The sequence below is a fragment of the Ammospiza caudacuta genome, chromosome 1 (genome assembly GCF_027887145.1).
Source record: "Ammospiza caudacuta isolate bAmmCau1 chromosome 1, bAmmCau1.pri, whole genome shotgun sequence".
In the NCBI taxonomy this organism is placed as follows: Eukaryota; Metazoa; Chordata; class Aves; order Passeriformes; family Passerellidae; genus Ammospiza; species Ammospiza caudacuta.
In genome coordinates this window covers 131,577,144-131,599,474 of record NC_080593.1, presented here as the reverse complement: position 1 = coordinate 131,599,474, position 22,331 = coordinate 131,577,144, and the positions used below count along the sequence as shown (strand labels likewise).

Sequence of the window (22,331 nt, the reverse complement as noted above, 5' to 3'; positions counted from 1 at the left end):
CACTCCAACGCTTCAATGTCTTCTTGCACAATTCCAGTTAGACAACATTCAACAGTCATCTCTAGGCAGGTCACCTGGTCATAGAAGATCAGCTTGGTCAGGCAGGCTCTGCCTTTCCTAAACCTCTGCTTGGCTGGGCCTGATCCCATGGTTGTTCTGTACGTCTGCAAAACCAGGGTGAAGTTTCAGCTATTGCTTTAGAAAATATCCAAATGAAACATGCAAGAAGGCTCTCATGGAAAAATGCTGTTTCTTGGCTTTAAATAGAGAAAAAACCCAAAACAGTGCCCCCTCCCAACCCTCACTCCCCTGCAAAAAAACCCCACACAAAACAAAAACAAAATCAAACAAAAATAAACAAACAAAAACAAAAACAGAAGAAAGTGTGCAAAACTCAGCAAACCTTCACCATGTCTAAAATAAATGTGTGTTTTAAGCCAATATTTTTGTAAAAAGCAAAGATATGAGCTTAAATTTTGAATTTAAATATGAAAAATAACACCAAAAAGCTAATGCTTTTAGTAAAAATAGTAATGAAAAAAGGCTGTGAAGAAAAAATGCTCTGCCAAATTCCAGGCTGGTCTTTTTAAATTGAAAGCCTTTATTTGGAAAGAAAAAAAAAAAAATTGAACACAAGTTTCTTACTGGCCTTCACAGGGTAGCAAAATAAACATATTGTTTGTATTAAGATGAAAAAAAATAATTTTGTTGGCATTAGGAAGGATTTAGCACTTGGATATCCCTGTTACAATTGGAACATTTAACACAGCTTTGATTTATGAATATTTGCATCAGTGTTTAACAGAATGTAGCCTCTTACTTTACTTTTGATGAGCTGGGAAAACATTGCACAAAGAAGCTGAGTTTGTATTGCTCCTTGCCATCACAACTTGCATGTAATTCCTGCAGTATTGTGAAAATTGCAGTTCCCATCTGAAGTAATTCTGTAGGTCCAGAAGCTCATATACACAATTACACTTCAAACTGGCATAATTTGTTCTGCAACAGATTCTGTTTGAAAAGAAAACTCCTTAGAGGGAAAAAACCCGTTGGACTTTTATGAAATAAACTACTTCAGGCATCTCTGCTATTTTTGTTGCCTCATTTTGCCTTGATTTAATAGTTCCCTTTTGGAGGATAGCTCTAGGTTCATTTTATAAAGGACTGTTTCTGCAGCTGGATTGATACAAGTAGAAGCAATCTGTCTAGATTTAATAAGAGGACTGAAGTCTTAATTTGGAACTTTATTACACTGGAGGACAAAATTTAATAGACAGGTATGTTTGTATGTTTGTCTTTCATTATATTTCAATGTGAAATTAATATGTCAATTTGTAAAATAATTTTGATAATGGTCAGAATTAAATTCAGTCATGTAACTCATATGCAAAACATAATATAATTGTTTTAGTTGAAGCGTTCAGTAGAACAATGTGGCAAACAAAGGTCTATTAGATAACAATGATACATTAACTAAATTTCCAAACTGTTGGAAACTTCTCAATGCAGTAGATGAAGTACTTAGTACCAAGGAAGAAATTATCCAGTGTTACCTTTGTAATTCCAGTCCAAGCATAATGGAAAACCAAAATGGAACATATTCCTTTTCTGTAACTTACTTTGTCAACTAGGCAAGATTTTTATTTCCATGTAAATATTAATACTTTTTAGAAAAAGGAATAAAACTTGGTCACATACAACAGTGATGGAGCAGATGTGATTGGCACTTTGATTTTGTGGTTTCACACTTGTGAGTCTTTCCATAACTTATGTAATGTGAAGCATGAGCTCATGATTGGCTGAAGGGTTTTGATCAGAGTTAAGAAATGACTGGAAATTTTACTTCAATAGTGTCATTATATGACCATAATTAATATGAGAAGCTGGAAAAAATATGCAGATGTAGATGCTTTTCCTCTAGAGCGGCTGCACTTCCAAAGATTATATTGCCTACAGTTATTCTATTAATTAAAGGATTATTCTGTGAAGTACCAGAAAAAGAACATTAAAATGTTTATAGTGAAATTTGCACATGCTTACATTGTTTTTGTTGAAAATTCTTGAGAGATTAGGAAATATAATGTAGCAATTCTACCAATTGTTGTAAAATGCTTCTCTTTGATTTGGTAAATGTGTTAGTTGTTGGTCTACAGTATTAGGTTTTGTGTTTACCTTTTTATTTTATTCCTGCTTTTATTTTGTTTTGTTTTATTTATTTTACCTTTTTATTTTATTCCTGCTTTTTATGGACTAAAAAACTTTGAAGACATCACTGCCATCTCAGTATTGTGATCAGAAATGGAAAATAAACAAGACTTACCTGGTTAAAATTGCAGTGACCTTAGATGAGACTACTTTCCAATGTTGAAAAGAAAATCTATTTATTGATCCTTGATTTTATGATGTACTTATCTCTGTGTGTTCTACAGGCCATGCCATTTCCATGCCCTTTCTCATGGTAGATATATGTGCCATATGCCCTAGTGAACTCAAGAGGTTAAGCTAGTAAAGTTACCTATCTCAACACATGAAAAGGAAGAATTAACCACAGTTCCCCAGCTACCAGTGTAGCTTTCAACACCTTTTCTATGGTGTGTAGTATTGATAGGATATGTAACTGTGAAAGGACAAGAAAATGCACTGAAGTGATCTAAGAAGTAAATTATCATCTTGATGTGTTTTTTCTAGCTATTGAAAACCTTTCCATATTGCAACTTATTCTGACAGAGAAACTGTAGAATACCTCTGATTGAAGTACCATCTGGTTATGCTCAAGGCTTTAAAGCTATTATCTCAGCTTAAAATTTCAGCGTCCTGTACTTTTTTCTTCACCAAACTATCCATTTTTAAACCACAAATATTTTTCCAGTCCTTTCAGATTTTATCTAAAAGTATATTTTAACAGTATTTAAATAGTTCTTAAACAATAACAATTTATCTTGATAGATGACATGCTGTGTTTTTTCATTTTATTTTAATTAGCTATTGTGGAACCAAATTCCCTTTTGTTTTATTCCTTTGAATACTGTTTAATTATAGTTATCATGCCAAATATCTTAAAGGTTATTTTACCAATACAGTTTCATTTAACATAAGCCATGTGGAATCAATAGTCCTGTTTCCTAAAGTGAATGCTTGGAAAATCTTACATTCATATGTTAAGAGTACACATCCTTTCCTCATTAGCTGGAAAGTACAGGGATTTTGGCACAGGTTCTGTGTGGAAGCATTGTGCAGCTTTTATATGGATTTTGTTTTTAGCCTTTGATGACACTGTTTAGAATAGGAAGTATCTAATAAGTAAAGCATTTTGTCTAATGTGCTGCCAGTGTGTTTAATATATGCCTGGAGGTCTGAAACATTATCTTCTCCACTATAGTAATATGCATTTAATTCTCTGAAAGCAGAAGGTTGAACTTTTAAAAGGGACTCAAAGTACATTTTCAACTAAAATAATTTGAACCACATGGGATAGGGGACCAGAGTAATGTACGGTTGGTTTTTATGGTTTAATCATGATCATGTTAATGCACACCAGTAGCTAATTAAAGAAAACTTTTATTGTTCATTTTAAATGGGTTATGTAAAGAGTAAGAGAATTGATATTATACAGCCCAATGATAAATGTTACCATTACATTTGCTAACAGCAAGATGATATTGCTGTTCTTGACATCTTTAAAGTACTGGCCCATTTATTCCATAACAAAGCAAAGAATCTTTTAGAGTTGTTATACTGAGATTGTTCCTTCTCATCTTCTTATCCCATTAGAGGGATACCTAAATGCTTCCCAAGTTTATTACTAGGCATATCTTCAGGTTAACTCTGAAACATTGTTGGAAGGCTTGATGCTCTACTGAGCTGAAATTGATGCAAGAAGTTCCAGTAGTACTTCTGCACTTTTATTTTGTACGCAGTTGTGTTATGTACAGCTGTCTTGCAAATCATTGTCCAAGTGTTTCAACCTTTATAATATATGTGGTAAGACCCTACATAAGTCAAAGTTTCATTGTGAAACCGGGTGGCATGGAAAACCGTAATAGGATATGGTGTCTTTCACCTTTTGGGCACTGGTTCATATTCCATACTGCTTAATACTGAGCAGAAATTGCCTTCTGAGTGCTGTTCAGTGACCTGCATGAATTGATTTGGGCTCTTAGTTAAGTTTCTGTAGTTGAATGTCCTCATAACAGGAAACTCGGCAGTTGGGACCAATTAGCACCCTTGCAGCAGTCTGCACAGAGGACCTATAGCCTGGCTGGTGATGGAGACAGAGCTACTTTCTTACCTTCCTAGAAGTGCTTTGTATAGACCAGAACATTTAATAAATACTTAATGATAAAAAGAGGCAGAGGAAAAGAACTCGGCTTCAACTCAAATCTGTTTAGGTGTGAGAAGAAAGGATCCATTCAGAAACCAGAAGTACTGTGATTTCTTCCTCCACTTTATCATATACATGTGATGCTTTTCTCCCTGGAAGGTTGTCACTTGGTGGATGACACTGTATTTTCATTTCCTCTGGCCAAGTCATGCATAACCTAAATGTCAGGTAGCTGCAGAAATTTATTCTGCATAGAGGAGAACAAGAGAATGTCATGTAGTAACCATAAGAGTGTCGTTCACCACTGAATCATGCTTTCTGAAAACGTTTTTCATCAGACTTAACTGATGTCTGTGTAGCAATTAAAAATTTCTGGGTTTAGCAACATATGCCCTCAACTTAATCACAGGCAGCATTTCCATGAAATGATGTGGCAAGATTTTTTCACAGCTCCATCCTTTCTTTCTGCTTGCCCTCAACACATGTGCAATGAAAATGTGTATTTTTTAAATACCATATGCAGAGTTTATAATGAGAGATGTCAAAATAGCTGTTTAGTGGAAAATATTCTGAAATATTCTTTTTCTGCCTTATCTGTACCAATTGGTACCATCTGTACCAATTTTGGAAGTGCCATCAGTGCAGGATATGGGTGAAGCACTTTATAGTTTGCCAGGCAGAGAGGCTGAGGTGTAAATAGCATAACTTTGCTAGGATATCAGGAAGAATGAGGATTTCTTGGCTCACAATGTAGTGATTCATTAAAATGGTCTCTAGTTATTTTTACAGAGGCAGCATTAAAAGTGATATCACATTTACAAGTCAGTGATATGAGTCTGCCATAGAAAACAGCCACAAAGAATTTTATTGGTTATTTGAAAAATATGTACATGAGTGAATCTGAAAAGATTGTAACCAGAGCTGGCAAAAACCTTTTCAAAGAAAATCTCAGCTAGTTAATGGTTCTGGTTTAGGATTTCCTCCATAATACTTTTTCTAGTATGTTCATTCCTTTAAAGAAAAGGAGAGGGGATTGCTCCCTTTGTTCCATAAAGCACAATATAAAGGAAGATTTTAAAAGCCTGCTTTTCTTTACCTCCCTCATAACCCATTTTCTGCAATACATGTAGAATCTAATACATTGCTGCATAAAGACCATATAAATTTGAGGAAATTGAGAAATTTACTGTCCTTTATTCCTATTGTTAAGTTGCTGATAAATTATTCATTTTTAATTATTTATTTTTAATTCATTATTCTCTTTTGAAGAGGAAGCTATGGTACTGTTTGCCCTAGTTCGTATTTCACTTTTTGAAGATTCATTTGGGTGGACAAGATAAGAAGAAATTACTGAAATGGGTCCTGCAATGAAGAAATTAAGTCATTGAGTCAATGTGCAGCATCAGCCATAAAAATCTAATGAAATACTGGACATCTGGATGGAGATGGAGAACAAGACAGAAGAAGCATTTCACTTCTGTAGAGAACTGTAGTGGTTCCACTTCTTGGGTGCTTCATAGAGTACTCAAGAAGGCCATAGTGAAGTTATAGAAGTAGAAAAGGGAGGCTAAAAAGATTGAAGGTGCTGGAGCAACTTTGTGAGGAGGGACTAAAAAGGCTGGGATTTCAATGTCTGAAGAGGAGAAGGCTGAGGGGGGCTGTGGTCATACTTTACAAAGTCATAACAGCATTAATGAAGCTGAATGTGGACTTGAACAATTCATATGCTACAAAAGGTTGGGGGAAAACAATGTCACTCAGAGGAGATAGTTTAAAACAATTTAAAAAAGAAAATTGGAACTTGTTGCCCCCGAAGGTTGTGAAGAGCAAACAGTATCAGTGTGTTCAGAAAGGAAGTGGATGAATTCATGGACAAGAAGCCCAGAAATGGTTACTAAAACGACCACAAAAACATGTACCCCTGGCATCCTACATGCAGGAGCTGTAGAGGAGCAGATTGCAGGATGTGGACAGAATTTCTGGTATTTCTTAACAGAGTTTCCTCCTGGTGCTGTCGAGAACAGTGTAGTGGGCTAGATGGGTTAGGAATCCAGCCGAGTTGGGCGTTTCTTGTGTTAGCTCCTGTACAGAGCAGAGCAGAAACTCTACCGCAGTAGCACAGATGGAAGTGTTAGTTGTGCTGTGGAAGTTATACGGGGTGAATGTACGACTTTAACCTTCATATGAATCTGAGTAATTAGTCATATATCAATAATTATTGAATTTTTGCAGATTGTTTTTTTGCCACATATTTTAGTATATGCTCCCCACCTTGTCCTCAAGGTTTTCATAGAATTTCTACTTGTTTCATGAGCAGTATTGAAAGTGTTTTTTACTGAAGTACTTCTTTGTCTCGGGATATCTCTGTCTCTTGAGTTCGGACAATAAGGTCTCTGGACACAGCCTTGCAACTTTTTATTTCAGTCTTGTACTCTTTTTGTTTGTCAGTGGTGTATGTTTCTTTTTGAAATATTTCTATATGCAATGATTTCTCACATGAAACCCTATGAATGTCACAGCCAATACCCTATCTAGCCTTGGTAAGCTAAGAGCTCATTCCCCTCACCAAGATAGTCTTCAGATAGTTTTGATGTTTCCTTTAACCTTAGTGTTTTATATAAGGCACCTGCCTTCCATGACTCGTTAAGAAAACTATTTTTCTACAATATATTTTTCAATACATTTCAAATTATAATTTCCATTTAGTCTTTGTAGTTGATTATTATTATGCTCCATTTCATCTAATTACAGTACAGAATTTTAGTGACAAAGGTGACTTTTTGAGCATCAGTGCTCAGAATTGGAAAACAATTCTAATTAAGCTTTTATTTGCAATACATTATTTCATAGGTATATGGGTTTATATTAATCTATAAATTTCTTATAAATACTTTAAAGTTTTTTTAATGAAAAGTTTAAATTTTTAAAATGTTTTCCCGCCCTAGAAATCCTTACTGCTTGGTTATTTTTTTTCACTTTTACTTTTTTTTGGCTCTTCAGCTATTGTGAGTCATCATTTCATTGGAACAGACACCTGCTGTGTTTTCATGAGTGATTACTGTGTTAAAGTTAACTTGGCGGATTCTTTTTTTTATAATTCTCTCTTTTGACATCATGTTTATGTAGTGATTTTTTTGCTGTGACTGAAGTGGAAATAGCTGGAATATGGATATCAGAAGTTAATATAGCATTTTCCTTTGCAGGTTTCCAAGCAAGAACAGAAGAAGATGGATGTGGCTGATGGAGGAACAGTTGAGACTTGTTCCCGTTACAGCGGGGCTCAGGACAGTGGAATTGGCAGCGACAGTGTTAAGATCAGGATCATTCAGATCGAGCAGCACAGTGGCACCAGCCAGCACCGCATTGCCCGTCCTTCCCGCCAGTCCTCTATTGTGAAGAACCTCAACTTCATTCCCTTTGACATTTTTGTCACAGCAAGTCGAATCTCATTGATGACATACTCATGCACTGCCTCACCTAAATCAAAACCAGTGCAAGATCAGAAAGACGGTGAGAAGATAAGCAAGAGCTCCTTGAACCTTCCAGAAACCGTCTCAGGCAGCAGCCATGATACCAAGAAGCCCAGTCAGCCATGCATCTCTTCTGTCACAGCAGACGATCTTTTGAACAGTAACCCTCCCCTGTCTGCTGGCAGGAAACCAGGTCTTCTGTCACTGGAGAGCCTGCACGCTTCCACGAGGTCATCTGCTCGCCAAGCCCTGGGCATCACGATTGTACGGCAGCCTGGGCGCCGCGGGGCGGGGGACATAGAGCTCCAGCCATTTCTCTACCTGGTTGTGTCACAGCCCTCTGTGCTCCTCAGCTGCCACCACAGAAAGCAAAAAGTAGAAATATCAGTGTTTGATGCTGGCCTTAAAGGAGTCACCTCAGACTACAAGTGTACAGGTAAGAGCATTTAACATCCAGTCCTGGTTATAACCATGAAAATGATTGCACGTCTCAGAAGTTACAGAGGGTGGTGGAAAACAGCTCAGGAACTTCAGGACATCTTTAAATATCAATCACTAAATATACATATTTTTAGGATTGTGCCTCACAGGTAAAGCAAGTTAAGTGTGTAAAATGTTTGAAATTAATTAAGATCTAACCTTTTAGCAACCAGTTCTTCCTGTTTCTTAGTACTGCTTTCTCATTACCAGATTGTGGCAGGGGTTGTTGCATTGCTGTAACTTCTCAAAGTTTTCTAAGGAAGTAAAGGTTGTAGGCCAAGGTAATTTCATAAAGAGCATTTTTTATGACTGAATGTCACAATATTTTCCTATATCAGCCCACCAATAAAATGTAAAGGTAAACACTGTAGAATCACCTGGTGTTTTGGACATAAGCTGTAAAAAAAATTAACTGATCTTTCAAACAGCATCAAGAGATGTCATTTTAAGTTTTCATTCAATTGAGCAAGAGGGTTTTGCAGCAAATTCCATCTCTTTAAAAATGCACTTTTTTTAAAATTCCATATGCAGATTTTATAATGAGAGATGTCAAAACAGCTCTTCATTAGAAAATATTCTGAAATATTCTTTTTCTGCCTTATCTGTACTGCTAAAGAGAGAAATCAAATGATTGCAATTCATTTGTCTAGCAGTCAGTACAGGGTATACTGATTTTGTTTTATCATTATGGAGTGTTACCCCAAAAAATGTTAATGAGTATGCAAATAAACAAACAGCCAGAAGGATATGGGGTTTTAAATTGTTTTCTGAATGAGAGCTGTGGGTACTGCTAGTTTTTCCTTGATAGTATTTCCAGCACAGGAGTTGTGAACAGTAGTATACTTTTCTGTGCAGCTTTACCCAATCTTTGCTGAATAAGATTGTATCTTTTGAAAATTAGCATCAAAATAACATGCTTTTGCAAAAGACTAAAAATGCAATCAGTTCTCAGAAATCTGAATTGTAGTGGAACTTTTAAGAAGACTTAAACAGTGAAAAAGATTACGCAGTGTAAGAAAAGATACTTAAAACAGGGAGATTTGTTCTCTGCTACATTTTATTAATCTTTCTGGTTTTGTCTTTCTCTGCTGTTCCTGTTCTGTCTTGCCTTGAATGAAACACAATTGTGTCATGAATTTGATTAACTCCAGATTCTCATGTGTATTTCTTACGTACTATGTAAAATGTTATTGCAGCAATTAATGTGAAGCAAACTCACAAAGCAAAGCTTGAAGGAAGCTTGGAGTAGGTCTAAGATCACATCTTCATTAAGTTAGTGCTTTGGAAAGATGCAATAGGACTTCTTCATGTCTCATGTCTGAGGCATTCAAGCATGTCCTTGCTACAAGCTGCCACCACCAATGAACTGGGCAAAATTTTGTCTATTCTGCTTCTACGATTACCTCCTGAAGTCTTTCACCATCTTCATGTCTATGGCAGCAATTCTACAAAACACAAGCTGTAATAAAATCTTCTTATAACTTGAAAGTGCATCAGAGAGCACAGAAGCATGGCAAGAAGTCTAAATAATAAAGATAGTAGGAGCATAGAGCCTGAGAGCTCCTCAGTCACCACAGGTTGCCAGGTTGCTCATTGGGAGACTAAAGATTAGCCATACATGGGTCTTACCCCTTTCTTTGGCTTTAAGTTTCCATGTCAGGCAAATACAAAGAAGTGTGGAGATAGGACTCAGACATTATGTGAAGGCAGAAGTCCTGGTCTCATGCTGCCTTTGTGGGCAATAAATAAATACCTTCCTGTGCATCACAGAATCCTGTGCTTGCTGCCAATGCAGTAGCCCTCTTGTCAAAAGAGTTTGAGAGGTGGTTGCTAAAGTGCTAGTACCTAAAAATACCATCCTAAATGTATTAATAAGTTAATAAAATTAAGGGACACTTCCAGTTACACACTAATTCACTCAGCAAAGAAGGTAGTATAAAGTTTTTATTGCCTGTTGTTTAGGAACACCTGCTGTGCTGGTAATCAATAATTTAGGATTCACGTTATCATACCACTATAGTAACATGTTGGTTTTGAAAATTTCTATTTTTCATTTCTAACACATATTAGAGGGAAAATAGCCATGAACTGTATGTATTATATATATGTGTGTGTTTGTCTGTGTGTACATATTACACACACACTATATATAGCATTTAATATAATACAGAATAAGGAGCTCTTTGTGGCATTTTTTGTGCTGCTGTGGTTGATTTTATTGATCACACCAACTTTTCTTGGCATTGTGATTATTTGTTGATAGTTTTGTCTGAAAGAGATGTATAGTCCATATGAAGAATAATATAAAGTTTGTTTGAAAGAACCAAGTTAATTTCTCTCCTTCTGTACGATACACATACTCTGTATTCCTTTATTTCTCTGTGTATCAAGGACTGGAGAATGGGAAAAAGGCATAAATGGTGTTTAAATTGCAGTGAATGTTGCTAAACTGTATTTCCAGTTAGCCTCTCTAGAAGACTGTTCTTGTGTATATACATATGCATGCAAGTAACTCTATTATCTAACACAGAATGGGGAAGAGAACATAAGATAAATTTCAAAGATATTTTTAACTGGATTATAAGAACTGAGGGAGCATATTCTCCCTTGAAAACAAAACAGAAAAACAAACAACCAAATCATAGACCAAATGAAAATATTGTGTGCTTCTCATCCTGTTATGTAGATAGGCAACAGCATAGCAGCAACTCAAAACTTCAGGCCTATAACATTGCAAATTTTGATCACAGCCTAAAAATTGAGACTTGTCTGAGCAAAAGTAAAATTACATTGTTATAAGGTTTTTTGGTAAAACTATGGGAGTGTTTTCTCATTACTTAAACTAATATGGTTAAACTTACGTAGTTAAGCTGTATATGAAATATTTACATTGCATTCAAAACATGCAAATAAAATCTCCGCCATTTAAAATCATTCTATGTATTCTATGCATTCTACAGCATATTCACTGCATAAGAGTATTTTAGGAAAGTTTTAAAAATTTTTTCTATCAGTTCTGGTGTGGAATTCTGAAGACTTGAATACTGTTCATTCAACAGCCATAGATTTAGATCTTGTGAAATATTGTGCCATTTCTTACAGTTTTTATAAAAGAAAATAATTTACAGTTCTGAAACAAGCCTCAAATTTTTGAAAAGCAGAAGCAAATGCAGAATTCTGTTGAGAAATTAGGAATGTCTTATTTTTTGTTTGACATAAGTTCCACAAATAAACTTTATGGTAAAGAAAATCTCGTGATAGTCTGGATCTAGTTGTGCTTTTCGTCCCTCACCTCCCAATAGTGTGCTTCTAAGAAATATGTCATTTAGCTGTAGGTCAGCAAAGATTTTCTAGACTTTAGAAATGCTTCTAATAGGTAATTTGATGACAGTCTATTTTATAAACCTTTGTATAAGAGAGAATAATAATTAGTCCTGGGCTGGTGACAGAATTAAGGGTTACTGCTTCATGATGGTTTACTGCTTTGAACATTATGTAGAAATGAAGATTTTATATGTTATATGTTATGAAGCTATATGTATTTTATTTGGGACAAGGATTTTGTTATTAGTTTTGAATAGAGCATAAAATTCACAATCTTGCACATTAAACTATCACTTGTGAGACAGTGCATTGTACAGTGGCTGAAACACCAAATTTCATCCAAAGAACTTGGCTCCTCCAACACTGACTGTGCTATTTATTTCTAGCTTAATTTCTGAAGCACAAAAGAAATAAGAACTTGAGAATTAAATAGAAGGAAATAGGCCATTTAAAAGTTCAGCATTCTTAGTTTATTAATAATCAGTCAGTAGCAGCACATTTCCATCAGACCAGTCTCTGCATGTGGGGGCATTTGCCTGCCTGGGAGCCAAAGACCCAATGGTTGTGCTTCCTCAGTCCTCTCTACAACCACTTCCACTGGAAAGTCAATTTGGAGGAGGAGACTTATTAGGTTGTTGAAATGTTAACTCAGTTTTATTATGGTTGTGCTAAACTTCTTCATTTGTGTTTGGTAATTGTGCAGCTTGATTGCAGTTATGCTACGGCAAGGTACAGGAACTTAAAATCAAAATAAATAAATTAATGGAATAAATTTTAACTTCTTAGTAAGTGGCACTAAAAAGACTAGTTGCTCCTTGAGTTTATTTGTAAGATTGTGTATAAAAAGACTGAAAGATACTGTAAAATGACTCTTTTTTATTAAATGCTCATCCTATATTTAACACAAAAAGGCATCTGCTAACTGTTAGTTTTTTGCTAGCAGAGTTTTGGCCATTTTTACTTAAATAAAATGGGTGCAATTGTTTTTAATGTAATCTCATAAACTGCTTTTATAAATATTTTTTTTAAATCTTTATTTGCTTTGTTTCAGGTAATGTAATCCAGATACAAAATTGCCTCATTTCCTGACCACTGTGCTCTGGGCATTCTTGAAAAATCTTTTTTCTATTTGTTTGTTTGTTTACTTTCAAAGAGGAGGTTGGGGTGCTTGGTTGTTTCAAGGGAGAGAAATTTCTCAGTAAATATCTGTTATGCATGGAATTTCTTCAACTTCCATCAACCACTCATTTGCAAAAAACAGTCATTGTGGGGCCATCCAGAATTATTCTTGATTTTTATTTTATTTTATTTTATTTTATTTGACACCCACGCCTCTGATGGCAGGGGGTCCATGAAGAGCAGACGCAGTAGCTAAGACCACATGTAACCTCTGATCTAATGGAAAGCCTTTTCCAGGCTGGCTCTGGCGGGCAGCCTGATTCACTGCCTCTGTGGCAGCCTGTGCTTCTACATGGCACAGCGAGGATTTAAGGCTGTTTCCTAGCGTGGCATGGAGGGAGTTCTGCTGGGCTGTCACCTGTTCCCCTCTGGGTATATTTATTGTCCAGTACATCTGCAGTCATGGATGAGGGGGAGCAGTGCAGCCCCCACCCATAAAGCCAAATTGGCCTGGGAATGTGCATTCCTCAGGTTACTTTAAGTGCTCATTTTTGAGCTTCTGACACAGCACTTGTGAGTACCCTAGCAGAAATGTTTTTCCACTTGTGTTCTTTAAATTCCAGTGGAAACCGTTTTGAAAACAAGACCAAACGTTCCACTTCAGAGTTTCAAATGCAGAGATGATTGCAGCATCATACTGGCTTTTAAAATTGACTGCAGACCAAAATGTGATTCATGCATTGAAATGAAAGCACATTGCCGTGCTCGGCTGGGCTGGGGATCGTTCCAGCTGAGCGGCCGCATCGCCGTGCCGCGCTCGCGCTCGGTGGCCCTGTCCCCTGCCCGGGGCTCACGGGGCTCTGCTCCCTGAGCTCCCCCCATTAAAGCCTCCCAGATGGCCCCTCTGCTCCCTTAGCTGGCCTGGCTGTCAGCTACCAAGAGGAACAAAGACAGAATGTGGAGAATGAAAATCTTCAAGATGCAGAATTTCTCCTGCCTTGCTGGTTTCCTTTCCCCTGAGTCCCTGTTCTCTTCAGAAGTTTGGGGTTTGCTGTCTGCTGTTAACAGAAGACCAAGGGGATAGCAGTGAAATCAAAAGCTTGCAAATTCAAATCAAGTTTAGGAAGATATTTCATAAAGTGAAGTTTGGAGCTGAGGTCTGGATCTCAGCAAGGCTAAAAGTGGCTTAGATTTTTTTTTTTTTTAATTTTTATTTTAGAGGGGAGGAAGAAGGTAAATGTGGTTCTGTTGAAGGTTTCACCTTCTCAGTCTTACAGATTTTAAATTACAGTCTTGTAATTTAAAGTTTTGTTGATCTGTGATAGTTGTCTCACTGTTTTTCTTCTGCTGCCACAGACAAATTTTTCACATGGTGTAGAGGATAAAATTTCTGGCCATCTTCACTGCTTCTCGCTTCTCAGTCCTTTCTTTTCTCTATCTTGGCTTGCTGTGGAGTAATTCTAGCCTCTCCTTTTACTTATATATGCATCCCCTGGGTTTTCCCCAGCATTTTCTTTATACAAATAACTGCAAATTTAAGTGTTGATTTTTGGGAGAATCATAGAAAATGGAAATGGAAATGACCTATTATAATACATTATTCAGAACCAGTTCCCTGCTGATGCATAATTGTTCCCAATTGTATATTTTATAGTGTTCTGTCAAGTGTATTTTTAAACATTCTGAATGCCTCCATCATTTCCTTGAGAGACAAGAGTCCTTTTTCTAATAGCTCTTCTCATCACGAATTCCTCACTTCTCATTCTAAAATTCTTTTTTTTTTTTTGTTCAGTTGCTTCTATATTTCCTGTGATTTTGGCATAGGGATTGATTGACTGATATTGCATTATTCCTTTCCTGATTCTTGATCCTCTAAAGATGCATGGGCTGTTTTCTACCTTCAAAGATATTTTAATAGGGTCATCTTTTGGTTGTTTGACCCTTGAGATATATATTTGTCTTACCCTCATACATGTTATTTGGAACTCTCCTCAAGTTTTTGATATACACAGGCATAATCAATTTTGAAACCTCTGGATTTTAGCTTTCATATCATTACATAAAAGCTTAAAACTGGACTATTTGGCTGGGCAATCAAGTCTGTTACCCAGATTCCAAATTAACTCTGTGCTATGGGCTTGGAAGCACTCATGCTGGCTCTTTGCATGGCCCTTTGATATTATTCACTCTGATGCAAAATTGTCAATGCAATACTCCTGCTTCCAAAATTAGTTTCACTTGAACTTAAAAAAAATGCTTGAACTCAGTAACCAGTGCTGGGTTAAAAGTAATGTATTTTGTTGGAGTTGTGCATTGAGGTTTTTTCATGTTGTGTACCTAATATGTAAATTTTGGAGTCCTTATTATTCACATATCCCAGTCCTGCAGTGCCCCAGGTGATGACAGTGTTGCACTCCTTGGAGACATGACAGAGCAAAAAAATCTCCTGAGAATCCCATGGTTACTTTATTTTTTGGTTCTGTACTTAAGTGCTGCAGTTCCCAGTAGCCTGAGGGGAGTTTGTATAGTTAATGAAATATGTCACAGAGGGATTTTCTGCTGTGTAAGTTCTTTTTATCAGAGATGTTTTCTGCTTGAAAGAGCTACAACTTTGAAATAATTATTATGTATTTAATAAGGTAAACCCATCTTAGGATAATAAAACTACCTGTAAGTGTGTTTTACAAAAGAAGTGTTCAGCTAAATGTAGTGGATTTTCTGAAAAGCTGGTAGAAGATATAGGTTGCTATATACAGTATATGATGATATCTTCCAGAAATGAGACTAAATAATGGCATATTGCAGTGTTTTGTGCCCTATTAGTACACCTAAATGTTTATATTAATATTTACAGAGGAACTGTAATTTAGAGATTAATTTAATTAATTCAGTGACGTTCATTGAGCAATATTCAGTCATCTTTACAATGCTTTACACTATATATTCTGGAAAATGTTAAAATGTTAGCTGCTTATGATGTCTACCAGCACAAAACAAGATATAATTTTATAGATCCAACTCAGAGATCCTTGTTCAAAACAGCTATAAATCTGTGTTTTGGAAAAAATGTGTACCTTGGTGGTAAAGAGGATAGTGATGGTGATGATGATGAGTAACAGTAGTAGTAGTAGAAGTATTTTCAGTATACTAGAGAAATGCCAGATGCAACAAGATATTCCCTAAAACAGTTACTATAGAAAAGGGAGTGTGCCACACTACTCTGGTTATTGTAATTAAAAGAAAAGGATTAAGAGTCATAAAAATGTGAAAATTTTCATGGAAAATATACAGATCTGTTGTATGCAATGACAGCTATTAAATAACTGTTGAGAGCTGACTTTATAAATGTGTAGCAGGAATAGAAGGAAGAAAAGGCTGTAATGTATATGCCATACAGTAAAAATACTGCTGTAAAGTCATTGCCTGAAAATTGATCAAATAAAAACAAAAGAATGTGCTAACTTTTGATCTTTTCCATATAGATCTAAAGTCATGATCAATTGGTTTCAGTAGGTTCTTTGAAATCACATAAGGGTTCATATGTGCCAAGTTTTATATGAATCACATGATAAGGTCAAGAAACACAAATTCCAAAGCTGGCTTTATATACCCAGTCCACATATGACTGTGATACCACAATACCATATGTTGACTATAACAGTGAGTATGTAAATCCTGTTCCTGAAAGGAATTTATTCAGCAAAACTCAAAGCAATTATGGCAGTTTTAATTGACTGAAAAGGAGAGAATAGCTTCAAGAAAATCTCCTTAAGTTGAGGATGAGACAGAGTAACATAGCAGACTTCATAATAAACAATGACTGATTATTTATAATTTAAGACCATAATGCCAGAATTGAGACTGCTCATAATGAAGATAATGAGTCCCTAAAGATTAAAAAGCCTTTTTACCCAACTGTTTTTCCTATATGTGATATGTGGAAAATGAAGGCCAGAATAGCCCTTGGATGGATTTAATTTTAATGTACTTCTGTAGTATCACAGACTGATCAAAGGAGCACCATTCAAGGTGGTGCCCAAGAATAGCTACTGGTTAGCTATTGAGGGAAGCTGCCAAGGGAATGGTACAACAGCACTGTTGTCATGCTGTGTTCCTGAGCTCTCATAGCATTCTGGGTTTTTTGCCTTTATAATTTACCTTTCCATTATTATTTTCTCTACTGAGCAATGACAATACAATCTAGAAGCAGGTTTTGAGCACAGATTCTCTTGTAAGGAGTCCTTAAGTGTCATTACTTAATCATTAATTAAAGCTGAAATTGTGTGCTATTTACAGTTGTCTTGTTCTGTTGATGTATTTTACTCATATTTTACTTGTATTTTTTCATGTTTTCTAAATTTTTTGTGATTTGGGCTTTGTCCTCTTACCCATGAGTGCGTGCATTATTCCACACATGTATCTGTCTTTAAGTGCAAATGCTATGTAAACCAGTCCTATTAGGTATAATATTTACCATATTACATTTAAAATTCTTTCATTTTGTCTAGTCAATTTTGTATGTAGCATTTTGTAATATATCATATTCCTGGAATATAATCAATGACTATGATGATTATCCTCTGTAGATCCTGGGAAGACTCTACCAGAAGCTCTGGATTATTGCAACATTTGGTTGCAGACAGTAGCAGGAGAGGTAGATGCTAAAAGTGGTATTCCACCTCCTCTTATCACTGTGCAAATTAAAGACTTCCTTAATGGACCAGGTAAGTGCTGCACTTTAATCTTTTTTTTCTAATGTAATCTGTTTTTAGATATGCACACATGGACACAGGATGGGGCCCTGAGCAACCTGATCTAGTGGAAGGTGTCCCTTCCCATGGCAGGGGAGTTTGAAGGAGATCAGCGTTGAGGTCCCTTTCAACCTAATTATTCTATGACTCAGTGATACCAGATAATCAGAATTGTATTGTATTCCTTACTCACTAATGTGAAATTGTCCTCTGGCAATTACCCTGAATGAAAGTGAAAACTGGGGAATGGGTAGTCCTGGACCAGTCACTGGTTTAGGGTTTAATAATTAATTTTCTTCCCACAGTAAGTTTAGAAAGGCTGAATTTGTTGAATTTCCAGCAGAATGAAGCATACCTACTTCTAGTCCTAGAAAACTGAAATGTTATTGCAGTTGTGTTTAGAAAAGATGACTTTTATAAAGTTTCTGAAGATTTTTCTAAGCTATCTTCTCTTGGGTTCTTTGAAATCTGGATACCTGGCTCTGGAAATTACAGTCCCCTAAGTGCTGATATTGTAAAATTTAAAAAGTGATAGTAATATTGTGTTTCTTTAATTAATGTAAGTGGTATAATGTAGAGGTATGTTAGCATTTGCATAACATAATGTGACTTGAAATTCCACTCCTGGAGCATCAGAAATTCTTGCCAATTGCATTCTCTATTTTGTGAAGCATATATTTATAGCTACATCACAGTGAAAAATAATTGAGGTTATAGTGAAAGTTAGAAAATACATAACTGTTTTTTCATTTGCATATTTGTTATAGTTTGTTGAATTATTTAACCTATTTTCTTATCCTGAATATCCCTCACATAGCACAGCTGTTATCAGGCATTTAGTGAGGAGCTGTTGAGTACAGGATTTTCATGTTCATTCAGTTACCTCTTCATACAGTCTTACAGCACACTATCTAATCCTGGATCTGCAGCAGAATTTCCTTTGCATGCCTTACAGCTGTAGCATCTGAGCTCTACAGAAATACTAATGTACCTGCACAACCCTCACATGGATGGTGGAATACCATGCCCTTGCCATTCCACAAAAGACAACTGAGGCACAGGGACATTAAATATGTTCTCATTTTATTAAGGTTGTCAATTTAAAACACACCATTTTAGTTTTCCAAAGTACTTGAAAATACAGAATTTTATGTTGGAAACACAGCTCATATTGTCTTTGGGTAAAGCAGAAATCACTTCTGAATATCAAAGCCCAAGACATCAAACTGAGTAACCAGTGAATGATACACACATATTTGACCCTGACTATAAATACTGTGGTTAAGTAGCTTGAAAAATGTTTTTTGCACACAGGCAGAGGTTTCAAGGAAACAATAAAGTATGTGAAAAACCTCATCATTGCCCCCTTTTTTTTTCTTGTTTTCTGGCTATCTAAAGACTTAATTTCAGGGAAGATTTTGTTATATTGATCCATATTTGGGTAAATTAATAGGCCTTTGAATCCTCAGGCCCTACTGCATGTTCTGCTACCATTTGAAAAAAAAATTATTAATTGATAGTAATGATGGCTTTTCATTCTAATCAGAACAGCACAGGAGGGGTTAAGATGTCTTCTATCAGGGACCTTTTGATCACTGCTGCCAGAATGGTTTTCTTTTATCCTTCTGCTACCAGTTCTTTTATGTCCTCTGTCCCCACATTTCTTAGATTTCCATATTCCCAGACCTTTCATTGTGTAAGAACACTTCTCTCAAGATTCTCACTGTAGTTTCCTGGCACAGCCTTTATATTTAATTTATTACACACCTGAGGGTGTTTCCCTGATGCTGTCCTGTCAGTAGGACAGATTCCTAGTAAAACTAGCAAGCATAGAAGTTGGCACCAGCTTGCAAAGTATATATTCACAAATAGTGTAAGTGTTCACCCCGGTTTCACCAGTCCAATTGTATCTTGCATTAGTGTTAAATCTCTCCCCTCCATAGTGTTTTGCTGAATAGGGAACTGGAAAACCATAATTTAATGCATCATAATCTTCAATCTATTTATTCTCGCAAAGCATTTAAAACTTCAGAGATTTCTTCCAGGATCTATTCTTAGCCAAAAGGCTTTTTTTCATCATCTTTTTGCTACTAATTGGAACTATCATTACGAATGACTCAGCAGTAATTTCTCTGAATTTTAATGAAGTGTTTGCCAGTGTAGTATAACAAAACAGCTCCACCATCCCTTGCAGCTTTTTCTAACCTCAGCTGTAACCACTATGAGATCCTCTTCAAACAAACTAACCTTTACCAAGAAGCCTTCCTTGGGGGATGGAAGTTTCGTTGGATGAGTAATGGAAGGCTCATTCTGCATGTGATTGCGTCAGAACAGCACATGCAGAGAGTTACAAGAGCCTGACAGCTCCTCAGCAGGCTACTGGAAAATGAGTTACTAACTGCCCTGTGGGACAAGAAGTCCCCTAACCACAGCTTCTTCCAGGGTGAGGTAGCTTGGCCGTCAGCAGCCTGGAGAAAGTGTTACACCACCAGATCCTAGCTCAGCCGGCAGTTGTTCTTTGAGGACAAGAACCTCAGCAAAGCTCCCAAGAGCTCTTGCAAGATCAACAAACAGTATGTGTGGTGGGAGACAGCTTAGCTAATAAATTAAATAAATAAAGGCACCAATGGGAGACAGCTTTGCTAATAAATTGAATAAATAAAGGCACCGCTGGAGTAGAGTTTTGTTGCAGGCCTTGAAGGCTGTTCTTCTTTGGTGAATATCTGGCAAAGAATGCTGCTGCTGAGTGACCTATTTTCTAATGACATAGTGTGTGTTTCATGGTCATTTATGTATATGTGGTTTATAACTGTAGTAAGTGAATCACTGAAATTCATTGAATATACTGGGAGGTGCTGCCTTTTGGTTACAGATGATCAACTGTTCTGAAAAGTCAGCACATTTTTGAAAGCTGTGCCTGTGCAGACAAAAATATGTAGCATTTGGGATAACTATACAGTTTTCTGTGTTGATTTCAAGTGTTCAGAGTTCAGTAGTTTAATTGTAATGCCATTTTTCTTTCAAGATACATTGTTGGTGTGCTGAGGTTAAATTTCAAGTATAAGAATCCAACATGCCTATGTTTTATAATGCAAAATACTGTCAAGCAGTTAACAGAAAAAAATCTGCAAGTGGCTCGCAGTGTTTGCTGTGTTAGATAAAACCAGTACTCCTTGCAAATAGTTTGTCAGCTGAAGTAGATAAGTAGATGTTGTTCCACAGAAAACTCATATGGTTTCACCACACAGGAAACCAGGTTGTCAGTCTATATTAGCTTGGAGATCAAAAAACTACAGCAAGTAGCTAAACTTGGAAACCACTAATTAAATGAGAATAACAGGATACATTAATGCACTTCTTGCCACATGAGTTGATTATTTTGTACATTTTTGGCAACTAAAGAAAAACTATATTTCTTCCAGATTTAAGGTAATAGGATCCTGGGAGAAATAAGCATTCATCATCAGGCCTGTGGGAACAGACCTCAACTTTAACCCCACAATGTATTAAAGGACTATTCGTTCTCTTTTTACAGAAACTAATTATGTAAAATTTTTTAAATTCCATTTACATCACTTTACATGACCCTCTATCTTTTATATTCATTCTGTTACTGGGTTGTAGATCCAATTTTTGTCTAATGCATTAAAGTAAACTCTTTATTGCTTCAGCATTAGATATAATTCATTATGTGAGGATCAAATATGACCATCTAATTTTAATAGGTTTTTAAAAATTATTGTCTTTACCTTTTAGTCCTCCTGGATGTTTTTTAACCACCTTTCTTCCCTATAAAAGCTGTCTTTGATGTAGTCTTTCTGGATGCAAATGATGCAAGAACATGTCTATGAAGTACAGCTTTATAAAAATTACCTTTAAATACTTGTACATGCAAATTATGGATGATAATCTGTAATTAGTGGATTTAACTTTAGTGAAGTCCTCTTTCCACAGTCATTTCTTGGGAAGGCATTGGGTTAGATGTGAAGGAATGGAGATCCTTGATAATTCACCTTTATAAATAATTTCTGCAGAAGACAGTATCAAATAAAGTAAGAAATGTTGTGTCCCACTGAAAGATGAAGTGAGAACTGGGGAGCTGGTGGGTTTCTCCTTCATGCCAGCCCCTCCACACATGATCTGGGGACCACGAGGGGCACAGCAGGGGATCTCAGCTCAGGTATAAAAAACAATAATCAGAACTGCACCAGGGCACTCTCTCCAGCCTTTTTTTCCCCACTGTTTGCAGAGGCAACAATTGTATCCATTACCAAGGTCAGTGGTTTGGAGAAACCTGGAAAATAGCAGCTACCAGAAACCCTCTAGAATAATATCTCCAGCAGGTGATAGATTAGTTGGAACAAATTGGAACCATTGCACTTCAGCAATCCTGGTTTCTTTCAAGCTGTTTTAAAAATGTCGTCATTTTAATACACAATATCAGCCCTGCGGAACAGTCCACAGCAGGTTAATTTGAATCATATGATGTATCACTGCCCTCAGCTGACATGAGCTCCGTTCCATGTGTGAAGCCATAATAAATCCATTCCCAACCGAGGCAAATTCCCTGTGAGAAGGTGAACTAATCCAGGCCTCACACTGGCATGTTAGCCCTCCGTAATTGAAAGCAGGGCCACCTGTTCCCAGCGCAGTTAGCCTATAGAGAGAAAATTAGCATTAGATCAGATACTTAATATATTGAAAAATCATTCATACTACTTGCAAGTTTGGCTGTGGGCTGCTTAGCATGACATCATATATAAACTTAGGAATGTGCCCACTTGATCCCAGTTTAACAGTTTTGTTAACCATGGTGTTTGTTAACTTTGAAAGGAGAATTTTCTGATTTAATGAGAGCTGACACGT

General features: G+C 36.4%; 1 protein-coding gene across 1 annotated transcript in view; it reads left to right on the top strand.

Moving 5' to 3' along the window:
• Positions 1–22,331, top strand: part of VPS13B (vacuolar protein sorting 13 homolog B) — a 429,435-nt gene that overhangs the window by 304,743 nt on the left and 102,361 nt on the right. The window contains exons 34-35 of the mRNA XM_058820123.1: positions 7,525–8,227; positions 17,301–17,438. Coding sequence (XP_058676106.1) covers positions 7,525–8,227; positions 17,301–17,438 — 841 coding nt within the window. The remainder of the gene's footprint in view (positions 1–7,524; positions 8,228–17,300; positions 17,439–22,331) is intronic.